We start from the raw sequence: 16,286 nt of genomic DNA, 5'->3' as shown, positions 1-16,286 counted from the left end.
TTTGGTTTCTCTACCGGCATCCGTTGTCGGTTTATTCCGTGTTTCTTTTTCTTGTTATGTCCGTCCCTCCTTATATCCCTGTTGGCTCCCTGAACCTTGACTGTCTTGACCCTGTTTATGGATTTGCCCCGAATAAATCTTGCTTTTCTCAGCACGTGCATCCTCTTCCTCATCACTCCACATTACAGAAATCGGTAGTCGCCCAAAGGTTTCCAAATGCATACCAAAATGTGCTTCAAATTACACAACTATGTACGCATGCATAACGTCCTGCTTTCCGCTATGATTGTGCTTTAAGGTTGTAGCACAGGACTTTGTTGTAAAATGTTACTGTACAGTTATGTAGCACTATCACAGTAATACCTAAGGCTGGCATACAGTAAAAGAGTTATAAGTTGCAGCAGTGAATGAATGGCATTAATAATATTCTATGAAATTGAAGAATTGCGTTCCATTTTGTTAAAGCAGAACAAAGAAAACTACAGGCAGTCTGATACGCTGCTAATGAAGAAGACACACACAAACTGTAACTTTTGAATGAAGCACAAACCAGCAAGAGAGACATTCAGTAAAGTTACCAAGAAAAATCTACATCTGTACTAAGTACATCTTTGTGTTTGTTGTGCTCGCTGTCATGCTATATAAAGCTGAAGTTGCCTGAAGCTTCGGTAACACTTTATTTGGAGGATCCACTGTTGATGCTTTGTAAATGCTCAGTATATCTTTAAGTTAAATTCAACTAAATATCTATTAAATGCAACTGAACTTCCAGTTAAATGCGAAAGAGTTTATTAAGTCTATCTCTACTCCTAACTCTTACCGTAACCCTAACCTCAAGACTAAACTTGCATCTACTCCTAACCACAATGTTGTTGATAATCAACTGAACATTACCAGAAAATTAGCTAATGATTTAAGAGTCTGTAGATTATCTATAGGGGACCATCCAAACAAAGTGTGACCTTAGCTTCTTATTTTAATTTTTCATTACACCTTAAATGGTGCAGCTATTGTATACAGTATCTCACAAAAGTGAGTGCACCCCTCAAATTTCTGCAAATATTTTATTCTAGCATTTCATGGGACGTCACTGTAGAAATGAAACTCTGATATAAGTTAAAGTGGTCAGTGTGCAGCTTGTATAGCAGTGCAGATTTACTGTCCTCTGAAAAGAACAACACACAGACATTAATGTCTAAATAGCTGGCAGCACAAGTGAGTCCACCTCACAGTGAACGTGTCCAAATTGTGCTCAAATTGTGCTCAAGTGTTAATATTTTGTGTGACCACCATTATTATCTAGCACTGCCGGAACCCTCTTGGGCATGGAATTCACCAGAGCTGCACAGGCTGCTGCTGGAACCCTCTTCCACTCCTCCATGATGACGTCACAGAGCTGGTGGATGTTAGACACCTTGCGATCCTCCTCCAGGCACTTGAGGATGCCCCACAGGTGCTCAATTGGGTTTAGGTCTGGAGACGTACTTGGCCAGTCCATCACCTTTACCTTCAGCAAGGCAGTTGTCATCTTGGAGGTGTGTCTGGGGTCGTTATTGAGTTGGAAAACTGCCATGCGGCTCAGTTTCTGAAGGGAGCGGATCGTGCTCTGCTTCAGAAGGTCTCAGTACATGTTGGAATTCAAGTTTCCCTCAATGAACCTCAGCTCCTCAGTGCCGGCAGCACTCATGCAGCTCCAGACCATGATGCTACCACCACCATGCTTGACCAAACAAGTTTATCTTGGTCTCATCAGACCACAGGACATGGTTCCAGTAATCCATAATCTTGGACTGCTTGTCAAACTGTTTCCGGGCTTTCTTGTGCATCAGCTTCAGAAGAGTCTTCCTTCTGGGATGATGGCCATGCAGAGTTGATGCATTGTGTGGCGTATGGTCTGAGCACTGACAGGCTGACCTCCCACTTCTTCAACCTCTGCAGCAGTGCTGACAGCACTCATGCATCTTTTTTTTAAGCCAGCCTCTGGATGTGATGCTGAACACGTGTACTCAACTTCTGAGTGGAACCTGTCCTGGAAAACTGCTGTACGACCTTGGTCACTGTGCTGTAGCTCAGTTTCAGGGTGTTAGCAGTCTTCTTAGAGCCTAGGCGTCTTTGTGGAGAGCAATAATTCTATTTCTCACATCTTCAGAGATTCTTTGCCATGAGGTGCTGTGTTGAGTATCCAGTGGTCAGTATGAGTGAACTGTACCCAAAGCACCAAATTTAACAGCCCTGCTCCCCGTTCACACCAGAAACCCTGTAACTCTAACCAGTCACATGACACCAGGGAGGGACGACAACACGACTGGGCACAATCTGGACACGCCCACTGTGAGGTGGACTCACTTGTGCTGCCAGCTGTTTAGACATTAATGTCTGTGTGTTGTTCTTTTCAGAGGACAGTAAATCTGCACTGCTGTACAAGCTGCACACTGACCACTTTAACTTATATCAGAGTTTCATTTCTACAGTGACGTCCTATGAAAAGATGCAAGGGTTGTACTCACTTTTGTGAGATACTGTACATAATGTAATGGTTACACTATTTAAGTTGGAATGGATCATTTGAATAAGTTCAGATTCCTGCAAAGAGGTGGTTGCAGGAGTCACTGGTGGGTCCGGCGTCCAACTGACATTTGAGTATATTTAAGTTCAAACATAAATGAAACTTTTGGTCCTAAAACTCATAATCGGTCATTGCACTGATTTTCTGAATACACTCGCTTAGCTTCTCTACCTAAGTTAACCTACAGTGCATCTGTGTTGTGAATAGCCTCACCTTTGGTCAACTTGCATGCAATGATACCAAGAAAGAACTGATTCTGTTTATCCTAAATGGCAGCCCCTTCTTTTAGCTACTCTGAGAAGTTTTTATTTTTATTTTTATAGTTCATAGTGAGTCATATTGTGTTCTAAACCTCATTGACTTGACTTGCGTGACCTGAAGTAAGGTGTTTGAGCAGGTTGAGTGAAATGTTTGGTATATTTGTGGAAGTGGTTTAGAAGATTATTAACTTCTAGTGTTTGTTAGCGATATTTGCCAGGTCAAAACTAAAGAAGCAATGTTTTGACGTCAAACGTTTTGGCTGACTGGCTTCATTTGGGAAAGTGGAAAATTATATCAATCTGATTTTCAACTTTTTTTCACCAAGTGTGCTCTCTGCAGAGGATGTGGTAACTTATATTCACTTACAAATCAGCAACACTTTTGATTAGTAATTTGACCAGAGATCTTTGAACACTTGCAAATGACCAAACATAGCTGAAAATCTCACAGGTAGTTACTGCTAGTTACAAATTTGCAATGCTGTGTCATGGATGAGTAGCAAGTTACTTATGAAAAATTATTATAAATTAATAAATTAATTATTGTGATCTTACATGATTCTTCAGGAAACCACTTAAATTTATAGATGGCATAATACAGATATGTGATCATAGTGCAAATATGCAAATGACATCAGGCTAACATTTCTAGCAATACCTTCCATTCAGTGATAGCCGTAGCATTTGTGGGTGATGTATTTCTTTTAGGTTAGCAAGTGATCTTCAGTTCCGCATCACAGATCAGATACTACTTCAAGATCTGAGTAAGAGGCTTCAATGATAATTAGCCTTTGGTATATGAGTGCATTAAGATGGTTCTGTGAGATTATACACTTAGTAATAGTCATGGAACGGCCTGTAATATGCTCTTGGCAACATTACCATCCAGTCTGGAAAGCAGCAAAGTGTTCTCCATTAACATATATCAGTGAATAATTGGGAGTGCATGGAAGTTCTGGCAGCTGTGTGGTTGGGCAAGGCCTGCCTACATTAGAAAGCCATTTAGGCTACATACACAATGATTCATGTTTATTGTAAGGTTTAATGACTTATATCTCCAACCTCTTCCATCCTGTGGTATCACTGACACAAAGATAGAAACCAGAGTGGAGAAAGTTTGCAGCTGTAGAATCCAAAGCTTTATGATATCTCAGCCAGTGGCATTTTGGTAACATATGAGGAGCTACTAGTGACATTAAAGCAACTTCAAATTAATTGAGCATTAATTTTTAATGTGGGAGATGTCCACTGTAAAAGTACTGGCCGGAGTTAAGTAGGACGGATTTTTGTGAAGTGCACAGGAGGAGAATGAGGAAAGGCAGATTTTCAGTTTCAGCTTCAGGCAGTCAAGAAGTAGCTTGTTGTATTTGGTTGTTTCTCTGTGGGCATTTCAACCTTGGGTTTAGTTACCATAGTCAAGAAAATAAAAGTGGCACCAAAAAAGTCTTAACTCAAAATTCTGTTATTGCTGCTGCCTCTAGCTACCCCGCCACGCTACAGTGGTGTCAGAAGGGTCCGTATCAACTCCCAAAGCCGTGGTAGCCAGACATTAGAGATGGAAGTTCCTCACAAGCTATTGCTGAAAATGGTGAAATGGGAGCATCCAATTACAGAAGGTGTGGGAAAAGTGAATCTACTTGGAAAGACAGAGCTGCCAGTCCAAATGAACAGCTAAGGTAGTAGTAAGCATTTTTAGGCCTGCTAGCACTATTCAAGGTGATATGGATAGTTCAGTATGTGCTGATCCCATGATTAGTGCTAGACGTAAGTGCTCTATGAGCCTAAATCTATCTGCTTGTGTCATATCACAACTTTAACTGATGAATAAGCTGCTTTCTTAGCCAACAACCTTTTGTTGGATCACTCAGAGGTTTAGAAGCTGAATGTTATTCATCTGGTATTTCAATACTGACATGTAGAAACTGTAGAGTTCACTCACCTGGTACCAAAGAGAGCAAACTGCATGTCATCACAACCCACAACCCAGGCATGTTGGAAGTGTGACATATCGGTCATATCACTGCCCAGCACAAACCAATCAAAAACATAGTCCTATTAAGAATCTAACGAGAAATGGAGCTGGGTCAGAGTAGGGGGATATGCCTCCAACACTTTCTATGAAAAGCCCTTGGTTGCCAAAGAGAAACCATATACAGCAAATAGCCAATCCACAGGTAAATACTGTGGCAGATGTAGGTCCAAAGCATCAGAAAGCATTTGATACCATAAAATATTGTGTAGATCTCCAGTTCTCCCTGCTCCCCAGCCAGGTGATTTTGTATACATGCATTTGTATACATACATGAACAATCGCAAGGTTGGAACTTTACCATCGTTGACCAGACTGAGCAGAGCTGCGAAAATACTGAAAGCCTTTCTCAACGCCCTAGATTGTTCACACTACAGCTTGGCTGAGTCTAAAGATGATGAGGAAACCACGGGAAAGGAGCAATGTGGTGATCAAGAGCTGATCCAGTGGCTGGAGGCAAATCGGTACACAGTCTGATCTGAGTTGGCAGCTTCTAGCACATATGTGTGGTGCACAACGTGGTCATAGTGCAAAGGTTTTGCTTTAAGAGATAGTTTACAGTAGCACAGTTGGAAAGAGCCAGCATCAGGACAAGTGGCAGCTACTGGTTCTCAAATATAACTGAGAGAAGGTGCTAGATCATCATCATGGTAAACCTGGTACAGGACATTTTGGCATTTACACAACACGGAGGAAGGTTCAGCAGTCTTTGGATAGGATTGTTGTACTAAACGGAGTGTGGCCTGCCCTGTGCCAGACCAGTCTGTGAAGTTCTTACAGAAGGAATGTTCAGCAGGTTTTGTACCAGGAGAACTACACTCTTACCAAGGAAGGAGTTTTAAGGCCCAGTTATTCACAGAGATGTGTTCACAACTTTCCATCCATGAGACAAGAGCCACACCACTTCACCCACAAAGCAATGGGTTGGTAGAGCACTTTAATTGTACACTAGGGACACAATTGGCTCTGGTCATTCCCAAGGACCAGAAAGCTTGGGATCTGAAGCAGCAGCTGGTGCTAATAATGGCATGTCATTCAGCCATACAAGAGTCCACTGGGTGCACCCCATGTCTGCTTTAGCTGAGTAGAGAGCTTCACATCCTTCGGCCCTAGCATATGGCCAACCAGCCGACACTGGATCAAAATGGGGACGTTTTGTTGCATTTCATCAAGATCGGATGGCTCCTTACTGAGGACATGTAAAGCCCTTTTTCAGCGGGAGGTTGAATACCTTATCACCTGTGTCGGGCTGTGGGTAATGAATAGTCCCCAAACCCACTGGGACAAGATGTGAAGGTTTTCCCAGCAGGTGGGAACTGTCATGACCTCTTTGAGCACTGACAGGGTGGCCAGTTGGCCCAGGAGGATAGGTACTTTTCCACTGGGAAAAACCTATTTATGGTGCACAACTGGACCTTAAAACCACTGCGGTACCTTTGAAGGAACAATTGCGTTGTTTGTACCTATTTCTAACAGTGGTGTTGCAGTAGTCAAAGCGAGACAGTCTTGCTGGGAAAACCATCATCTCATGATGGATGTTGAAGGTGGGATGAATCTTTGACTGCTTTGGGGTGCATGTTTTAGGGGTGGGCTATTTTTAAAATGTTTTTTATCTGATGAATGCAGAAAAAAGGTAGAAAGCTACTACTACTTCTTAGAAGCCACATACAGTACCTTACTGCAGTCATATAAGTGTAGTAACTCTTGTACGAGAGCCGAGTAATCAAATGACAGAAATTTGTCAGTTGAGGAGGTCAACAAGCTAAAAGATGAGTCAGTTTGGCTTCTTCTTTCTGGCTGAATAGGTAAATCAAACTCGGCGGCTCTGGCATCTATTTTGTGCTGAATAAAGAATCACTGTTTTCTTTATGATATGGTTCGACAACTGAGGTAAGAGTTACACTACTGTCAGACCCCACAGGGATTCCCAGTGGCTGTATGATGTGTTTGTAACACAACAAATAACAGATTAGACCGTAGTTTTAGAAAGTTATTTCAAATCTAGCATTAAATATTTATTCAATGAATTGATTGCAATGCAAAAAGAGTAGCACTTCAAAAATGTCATGCCTGCATTATTGGAAAGCAAAAGTGTGGCAGGCTGTTAATAATCTATATCAAAAGTCAGAAACATCGTCTCCTAAAGTGATAAAAAAAAGATTCTGAGTAGCACGACTGCAATAGGCTCACTTCGAAAGTGTTATATAACAGGCCTGGCTGAACTGAACTGTGGGTTATTTCTATTAGGATTAGTTCCTCAGTCAGACAAATTCTAGCAAAAAGTAAGAATGTCCTTTACCCCTTTTGCTGACTGAAATGTTGAGGCCAAAAATCTACATGTAATAGCTCCTAGGCCCAAAGGCATCTCAAGGTAAAAAGGCATCTCAAGGTAAAAACATACACAAAAATATTAAACTGACATCAGACGCCACCCCAGAGTTCATATCCGTCAACTCTTCCCAGTAAATTATTTTGCCTCAGCATTTTCTCAGCTGTCTGACTGAGTGATAAATGTTCTGTGGGTAGTAACAAAGAGCAAATCACAGTGTACCACAGGGTAAAACATAATATTGATATAGTGTGTTTTTATTTATCTTAATACATTCCCATAGCAAATTCATATCACTGCTGTTGGATCAAAACCTCATATCTATTTAATGTAAGTCAATGGAACCAGATGTCTTTCCAAGTAATTCTGGGCCATTTCTTTTGGTCTGTTCATCAGGAAATTTACAAAAAATGATGTCAAAAACTGAAAATCGACCAAAATGAACAATTTGCAAATTTGGGCAGCAGTCAGACAGACATTAAAGTAACTTTTATCGTCAGTTTTTCACTTTCTGAGTTGTGTATGTCAAAATTCACACCTATATTTTTTTTAATTTTTGCCTTCTTGGTGTCTATAATAAAGCACCATGTTGAAGAGTTTAAGCCACAGTGAGAGCTAGCCAGGTACAGCCTCCACACGGCGGGGTTAGCTTTCACTAGTGAGGCACCGATACTGTAATGGTATCATTGCCAATAGAGGCACTTAAACACAGTATCGGGATCAGTGATGGGGATACCTATGACCAACATTACAAAGCAATTTCTGATTCCTGCACCAGTAAACAGAACTTGACAACATGTTGGAGTGTGGGACAACAAGCAGCAGTAAACACCCATGGCAGAAACTGGTATCAAAACACTAACAAAGCCACTTACCTGAACAGCTGAGCCATTTCTTTAAGTAATCACTCATCACAGTGTGGTCACTTACAGTCCGAGTTAATGTTCTAGCTGCTGCTACTATTGGCCTTTAAGTGTGTTACTTGTAAAATGTAACATTTGGTCTCTATTTTCAGCCGAACTGCTCATTAACCCTCGACTGCCTGCATCATAGGAGCATTGATTTATTTTGTCGGACAAGATTATTAAATTCAAAAACATTTAAACAATGTGTGCAGGGCTCCTGTTGGAGTGTGTTGCCTTGAGGCAACATTGTGGAACATTGGAAAGAAATGATATAGATCCATGTTTCCTGAAGTTGTGAGACCTGGTTTGTGACTGGCTCCAAATCTATTCCACTGTTGCAAATCCAAATTCCAAATGTTGTTTCTAGGCAACAAACGTATTTCTGCAAAATCTCATAACAAAAACATTTATACTGAACATTAAAAAAGAGGTATAAATGAGTATGACCCAGTACATGCTTTTTACTGACTTACTCAAACTCCTCCATTTACCGTTAACCCTATCGTAATAGGTATAACATTCTTGTAAAGTCAGGGAAATTAGTTTGTTGCCCTGAGGCAACATCATGTAACAGAGGGTTAATAGTTGGTGCTGGAAATACAGCTGATTGTCACGATTGGCCCCTCCCAGTCCTGTCCATGCGTGTTTGTTTTGGTTTTCTAGTCCTGCCCCCTTGTTTCATAACTCCACCCCTGATTGTCTCCACCTGTGTTTGCACCTGTCCCTTGTTACCCTTATGTATTTAAGCCCTGTGTTTTCCCCGGTCTTTGTTTGAATGTCTGTCTGTGTTGTTGGTGTTATATGCTGTGTTGGTTGTACTGGTGTTGTTTGTTTGATTCTGGTTTATGTCATGTCTGGTCCCCGATCTATCCGTGTTGGCTCATTGACCCTGGACTGTCTCGACCCCGATTTTGGATTTGCCCTCTCGCTTATCTCAGCACGTTCGTCCGCCTCCTTGCTCCCCGTTACACTGATGTTTTCATTAGTATCATTAGTATCAGAAATGTGTAAGTTGCTTGTTTAAAACAATTAATCTTCAAATTATTTATTAAAACCTGCTAAATAATTGTTCCCCACCTTCCAGGTCTGAAAGCTGTACACTTCAGGTTAATATGAAATTATACACACAAATATTAAACCCAAGTCAAATGCCATCCAAGATCTCCAAGCCAAACACCAAGTGGCTTTTTTGTCTCAGCATTTTCTCAATTAACACACAAAAAAAAACAAACAAACTCTAAACTGAATTTGTGTGACGCCGTTGCATGTTCTTGTGAAAACTGTGCTATTTTAAGGGAGGTGTTAATTAGAGAGCAGGTCTCCGCTTGAGGGTGAGAAAAGCAAAACTAGAGCAAGGGGAGCAGGATTCCCTGATGGGGGACTGCCTCTCAAAACGCTTCACTGTTCCCACACTACCCACTGCTTCTTTTAACTGAGTCCAAATTTCCCCACATCGGAGTCAACCACAGGAGCATATCACACACCTTTAGGAAGATTTACACCTCAATTACAGGCAGCTGTGTCCTGTTGCACCCCAATCGGGAAGCACGCCAGGCTGATTTTGACACTTTCCAGCAGAAGTGCTAGAGAATGCTGTTACTTAACCAGTGCTGGTAATAAACAGAGAACTAGTGACTGGGGTAAAACCTTAGGCAAGGGGTCTCAAACCGCCAGATACAGTGTAATACAGCCCGTCACTTATTTTGCCATATATCTTCAGGTATTGTTTACATCGGACAGGTAGATCTGCTTCACCCATCAGACACTGTGGCTGGTTTCCCAAAATAAACTTCGTAAAATCATTTTAGGCTGATGGTGACAAAGCAAAAATAGAGGGATGCGTACAAGACAAACCTTTCCAGGAAAAACTAAACTCAGTGTAAACACTGTACACTGAGTGAGCGAGACTAATTTAGCTATAACTGATGAAGTGGTTATTCTAATCTGACTGTTAAATCTGCCTTTGTGGATTCATTCATGACAGAGCAGTAGATACAGCATATCAGAATTAAGAAACGAATGAAAAAGATCAAAGAAATCCATTGAAAACGCAGAAATAACCTCTTTACTATCACTTCATTTGCATGAACTTCACTTGTGTTCAGCATGAATGCCACTGCTGTCCCATAAGATTCCCATATAATGGTGTTGTTCCAAATCATTTTACTGTATGTGATTGAATGCAAAAATATCTATTAAACACAATGTAAACTCACAAGGCTTTCACTGCACTGTACCACCTTTTCTCAATCTATGAATCCCACTGCACACCTGCAGGTATTTATAGCTCAATCATCCTTGTGCAACACCATCTGCAGGAGCCTGTAGTTACTAAAACCACCACTACTACTACTACTACTACTACTACTACTACTGCTAATAATAATAATAATAATAATAATAATAATAATAATAATAATAATAATAATAATAATTGTTACATATTAATATCATTGTTACAACTCCTAGTGGTAACAGATGTAGTGCTTGTGACAGAAGAATTGCTAATAAACAATTATTTGCAGCCTTTTGTTCCCCAGAGCCAACAGTACATGACCTTGAGCAGGACAACTAACACCCAACTGCTGCCCAGGCACTGTGGATAGGGCTGCCCCCCCACTCTGAGCAAGTGTGCTCACTGCCCTCTAGTGTTTGTGTGGTTTGTCACTTCACGGATGGGTTAAATGCGGAGATGAAAACCCCCCCATTGTGGGACTAATAAGGGTCACTTAATCTTAATATGTAGTTAAAATGAATACTTAAAAATATGAGACACTTTTTCATTCTCAGCCCTTGTTGGAGAAGATGACCTGACAAGTGGCCTCCACATAATTGAGTTTAAGACCCCTGTCTATGCAATAATATCTAAAATCACGACTCGAAAGGTTTTGGAAATCATGAGGAACAAGCACAGGCCTGAATGACCATGCTCTTTAAAAATGTTCAATACACATTCAAGATGTTTTCCATGGCTTTGTGTTTTTTTCTTTAGTAAATATGAGCAGTGGGCTTGTTAAAGAGGAATTTCACCTTTTTTGATTCATTTATTGTGAATTGCACTGTTTTAGACAAACCGAGTCAGAATTGCCCACAGTGGTGGTGATGGGAACCAGACATCTGAAGAGCTTAACGTCTCTAAAAGCTCTGAAAGACTTCACATTAAATGGTTATGAATGCACTGCCTGAGACTTTGTCTTACAATAGTTTCATGGCAGATAAAGAGGCAGAGGGAATTTTGGATTTACCACTATTAACATTATTCACTGGTGGTTTTGAATAATAAATATAATGGCTATATTTGTGTGGTAGACATTGCGACTCCTGGTTCCTATCACCACCACTATAGAGAAATCTGTTTCTGTACAATGGACCATTTCACATCAAAACAATCTGAATTGACTTTGTTTGCATCTTAACAATTGTATCATCCAAAAACGTTCAAAATGGGATGGAATTCCCCCTTGGTGCTTGGTATGTTTTGTGAACGTGAGCAGGTTTTGAGTATTCTTCTCGTGTGTAATTGCATTGCAGGATAATGTGGACTTGGGCGACCTGATGTTTTCTCTCTGCTATCTTCCAACTGCTGGCCGACTGACCATTACAATCATCAAAGCCAGAAACCTTAAAGCCATGGACATCACAGGAGCCTCTGGTATTCAACGTCTTCATTTTAATCTTGATTATATTAGATATCTGACTGCCTGACCGAGTGATGTTTATGGAAATGTGAGTTTGTGTATGTCACAAGCTTCTGTTGAACAGCCTCTTTTGTTCAGTATTAGATGACCGTGTACTGCTGTGTGAATATATATATATATATATATATATATATATATATATATATATATAGTACTGTGCGAAAGTCTTCGGCACCCACTTTTCTAAATCTATTTATTTGTGTTGTTTGTGTTTATTTACTGGGAAAAATGTTAATATTTGAATAAGCAAGATTTATGGAGTATTAAATAATAATAATAATAATAATAATAATATTATATATATATATAAATACCTGGATGTTGGTGTGTGTGTTTCCCCATCTCCAAGCCTCTCCTCCTCGAGGAAGCCCAGTATTATATGTAGTTAAAAAGCAGCTCCTGGTTTGACCAATCAGTGCTCAGTAAATTGAGCTCATGATGTAATTGATGATATTAACGAGTCTCTGTGGCGGCTGTGAAGGTGTCCAGGAAAAATATGGACCCGAGAAATTCTTGCTACTTTTTATTGTTTTTCTGTTTATTTGAATTATGAATACGACTTTATTCTAATGTATATTGTGATAAACTCACTGCTGAGGTCAACTATTTAAAAACGTGTTCAGACGCCTAAAACTTTCACACAGTACTGTGTGTGTGAGAGAGTGTGTGTATATATATATATACACACAAAATGGCAATGTGAACATTTATTTTGAAGAACAACAGATCAATCAACCAAACATTTGTTTGTTACTTCAAAGGGAAATTGGACTGAAATGGTTGTAAGAGAAATGTTCTGACGTTCGCTCCAGTGGTGGTGATGGTGGGAACCAGAGGTCACAATGTCTACAATGCAAATGTAGCCAGTTTAATCACAATCAGCAGTGAACCTGCACGTCTTCTGAGGCTCTATATGTCACATTTATGATGGTGCAATAGTGATAAATCTGAAAATAAGTGTTCTTTGGGGACTATTTTGCCTAACAATGCTCTGTAGGTACAGTTGTATCCAAAGGGTTAGGCACCGTGGTCAAAGGACACGTTTTGTTCATTTTCTAAGTGAAAACACATCCTCTACAGAGATCACATTTTTGCACACTTTAATGCACAATCACTGTTTATTTGCTGAATTTGACATATTTGGAAAAAATAAAACATAAAATATGGTCTATGCAAAGGTTACGGCACATTTTATATTGTACGCTTTATTTTTATTTGTATTTATATACAAATATAATATATCATATATTTATAAATAAACAGACACTGTGCAGTAAAATTTGCAGGAGTGTTCAAAGCTACTGCACCTCCCTGCACTGAACACACACACACACACACACACACACACACACATACATTTTCTAAACCACTGTTCCTTCTGGGTCGGGGGGGTTGGGGGGGGGGGGGGGGGGTGGTTGCTGCAGCCTATCCCAGTGGTCATTGAGTGGAAGGCAGGATACACCCTGGACAGGGCTGCCCCGAATAGATTTAAAGAAATATGTTTTAGGCCTAAACTTTCTCATGGTCATCATAAGACAATGTTTTTGTATATATTAATATTAATAACTGGTTTCATGTATTAACTCTCTTTAAGATTGTGGTTTTGGAGGCATTAAGCTCGTCTGGTTCCTATCACCAACACTGTGAACAGTTCTGTACAGTGGCACCTTTCACATCAAACCGCTCTGAATGCAGCTGTCTAGCCCTGTATTATTCAGAAATGTAGGAATTTGGCGGAATTCCCTTTTATAATACATGAATCTGAAGAGCATTTATTCCTTTTGATTTTCCTTTTCCTTTTTTTTGAGATATGAGGTTTTGTTGTAGCAGCGACGACCTGCAGTAAAGTGACTTTGATGTCTGTGGTTTCAGATCCTTACGTTAAGGTCTCCCTCATGTGTGACGGACGGAGACTGAAAAAGAGGAAAACGTCCACCAAGCGGAACACGCTCAATCCCGTCTACAACGAAGCCATAGTGTTTGACGTCCCCCCCGAGAACATAGACCAAATCAGTCTTTTAATAGCGGTGATGGACTATGATCGGTGAGAAACACTTCATTCCTGCGCAGCTCAGTAACCACACACTTCAAAACACCATAAGGCGCCATAGAAGAACCACTTTGGGTTCTCTCAAGAACCTTTCAAAGGATGTTTTTTTCCTAGAGAACCCAAATTTGTAAATGTGATGTACGTGGTGAGTGTGAAGAACCTTTCCACATAATGTAAAGGTTCTAGGAAAACCCTTAACTTGGTGTAGAACCTTTACATTATCTGAAGGTTCTTTACACCTTTAAAAGGGCCACACCCACTTTTCTCTTTTGTTCATTTTTTCCCCCCTTATATTCCATTTATACAGTTTTTGTGGTTTTATTTACGCTCATCGCTCATTTTTTAAACCTTCTCTTTGCTTTTATGACTGATATATTTAAATGAGCTTTGCTCTGATTGGCTCTTTGTTGCACACCTCATACAAAAGGCCTCAGTGTGAGTGGGCGTGCTGCGATGAATATATGTAAATGAGTTGGGTCATGTGACATCACAGACACAATGAGTGCGTTTACATGCCCTCAATAATCTGACCATAGTCTGATTTCTGAGGTTATCTGATTATTTAAATGGTCATGTAAACAGCACACTCTGATTTCTTAGAGGTCTAGAAGTCCGATCCGATAAAGAGGCCGGATTTCAGCTCGGTAATCAGGTTTCTCAGTGCATGTGAACTCGTCCTCTGATTTCTTTCGGATTTCTCAGTCCGTGCGTGTGTGGAAGCCGACTCCTGTATCAGAAATAAACGAGCAGCGCTGCCACAAGACGGCAGCAAAACTTTGGAGTGATGCTGATTTCAGACACTTGCTTGACGAAATGAAGGATTTATATATTCTTCATCTCTTAAATGATGTCTGTTCGTATTATCAGGTAAATTGACACGATATTTAAAAAAAACACACACACGATGTGAAGTTTTACATTATGTTTACATCGCATGTCCTTCAGATGAAATCAGACGCTTGCGGTAAAATGAACAAGGTAGACTTTATTAAAGAAGACGTAATCGAGCTCGTGGTCAGAAAGGGCGCGGGTCCAAACCAGACAATCCGAAGGGCGAGACACAAGATCAGAGTCCAGAGAACAGTCCAAAAGGTCAGAACGCGGAGATGTTACCACAGGCAGATAATCCGAAGGGAATAGCAAAAGAGGTAATGGGTAAAGAGGCAAGCGGGTCAGAAACGACCAGGCGTATATACCAACGAACACAACGAAAAGGTGGCAGGAAACGTGAATTCCCAGAGGAGTCTGGGGAATGGAGTCCAGGTGAGTATCAGATTCCGAGGGGTGCGTGACATTCTGTGAATGTTTTGGCCGTTTTCAAGGCAGAAATCTGATTACTGTCTGATTCATGTAGACCCAGAGTATCTGATTACGCATGTAAACACGTACTGGATTACTGAGAAACTCTGATTTTCCGCAGTTACCTACGAAGTCCAGGGAGGCCATGAGGTACTTAGAATTGTCTGGATTGTTCTTTTGAGATAACAAATTATTTATCTTGTTATCTGCAGATAACGATGGTTATATTGAAATAACAAGTTAATTAAGTTAAGTGATACTTTATTAATCCCACAAACGGGGAAATTCCACCTCCGCATTTAACCCATCCGTGAAGTGAAACACCACATACACACTAGTGAATACACACACACACTAGGGGGCAGTGAGCACACTTGCCCGGAGTGGTGGGCAGCCCAATCCGCAGCGCCCGGGGAGCAGTTGGGGGTTAGGCGTCTTGCTCAAGGACACCTCAGTCATGTGCTGTCGGCTCTGGGGATCGAACCGGCGACCTTCCGGTCACAGGGCCAGTTCCCTAACCTCCAGCCCACAACTGCCCCCAAACAACTTACCTTGTTATTCAGAGATATCAAGTTATTATCTTGAGGCAACAAGGTAATTATCTTGTGATTTCAAGATAATAAAAGTCATTATATTGGGGCAGCAAGTTAATTATCTTGTTATCTTGTCAAGATAAAGTTATCTTGAGATACCAAGGTAACCTCCTTGTGATCTCAAGATATCAAAGTTGTTATCTTGAGATAATTAACTCGTTACCTCAAGATAACAATACAGAAAATTTAACCAACGGCTCATGGCCTCTCAAGACTCTCGTAGTTGTTATTATTGAGTGTGTTTAGACGCACTGGGTGAGTGATTTCGTGGTGCGGTGAGTTTGCATGGCCTGTATGGTGAACGGCACGTTTTAAAACTCAGAAGCACAAGAGGAGCTCAGTATTCAGCGCTGATATGGGCCCTTGAAAAGGTTCACTCAGAAGTCCTCTCTTCAAACATTGTTCTTCAGGAAACGAAAAGTGATTATTCTACGGCGGCGCACAAAGAACCCTTTGATAGTGCAGAGAGAGCTTTTTCCTGTTTCGTCTTGGAAGCTGATGAATACGTTTTGGGGAGGAGGGGGCTGCTGTCAGTGCTCAGGGTCAAAGTCGGAACT

At 40.7% G+C, this 16,286-nt stretch overlaps 1 protein-coding gene across 1 annotated transcript in view; it reads left to right on the top strand.

Moving 5' to 3' along the window:
• Nucleotides 1–16,286, top strand: part of syt9b (synaptotagmin IXb) — a 76,616-nt gene that overhangs the window by 49,675 nt on the left and 10,655 nt on the right. Inside the window, exons 4-5 of the mRNA XM_017681707.2 lie at nucleotides 11,621–11,741; nucleotides 13,660–13,831. Of these exons, the coding sequence (XP_017537196.1) occupies nucleotides 11,621–11,741; nucleotides 13,660–13,831 (293 nt within the window). The remainder of the gene's footprint in view (nucleotides 1–11,620; nucleotides 11,742–13,659; nucleotides 13,832–16,286) is intronic.

This window comes from Pygocentrus nattereri, chromosome 8 (assembly GCF_015220715.1).
Source record: "Pygocentrus nattereri isolate fPygNat1 chromosome 8, fPygNat1.pri, whole genome shotgun sequence".
NCBI lineage: Eukaryota > Metazoa > Chordata > Actinopteri > Characiformes > Serrasalmidae > Pygocentrus > Pygocentrus nattereri.
This window is presented reverse-complemented; position numbering and strand designations above follow the sequence as displayed.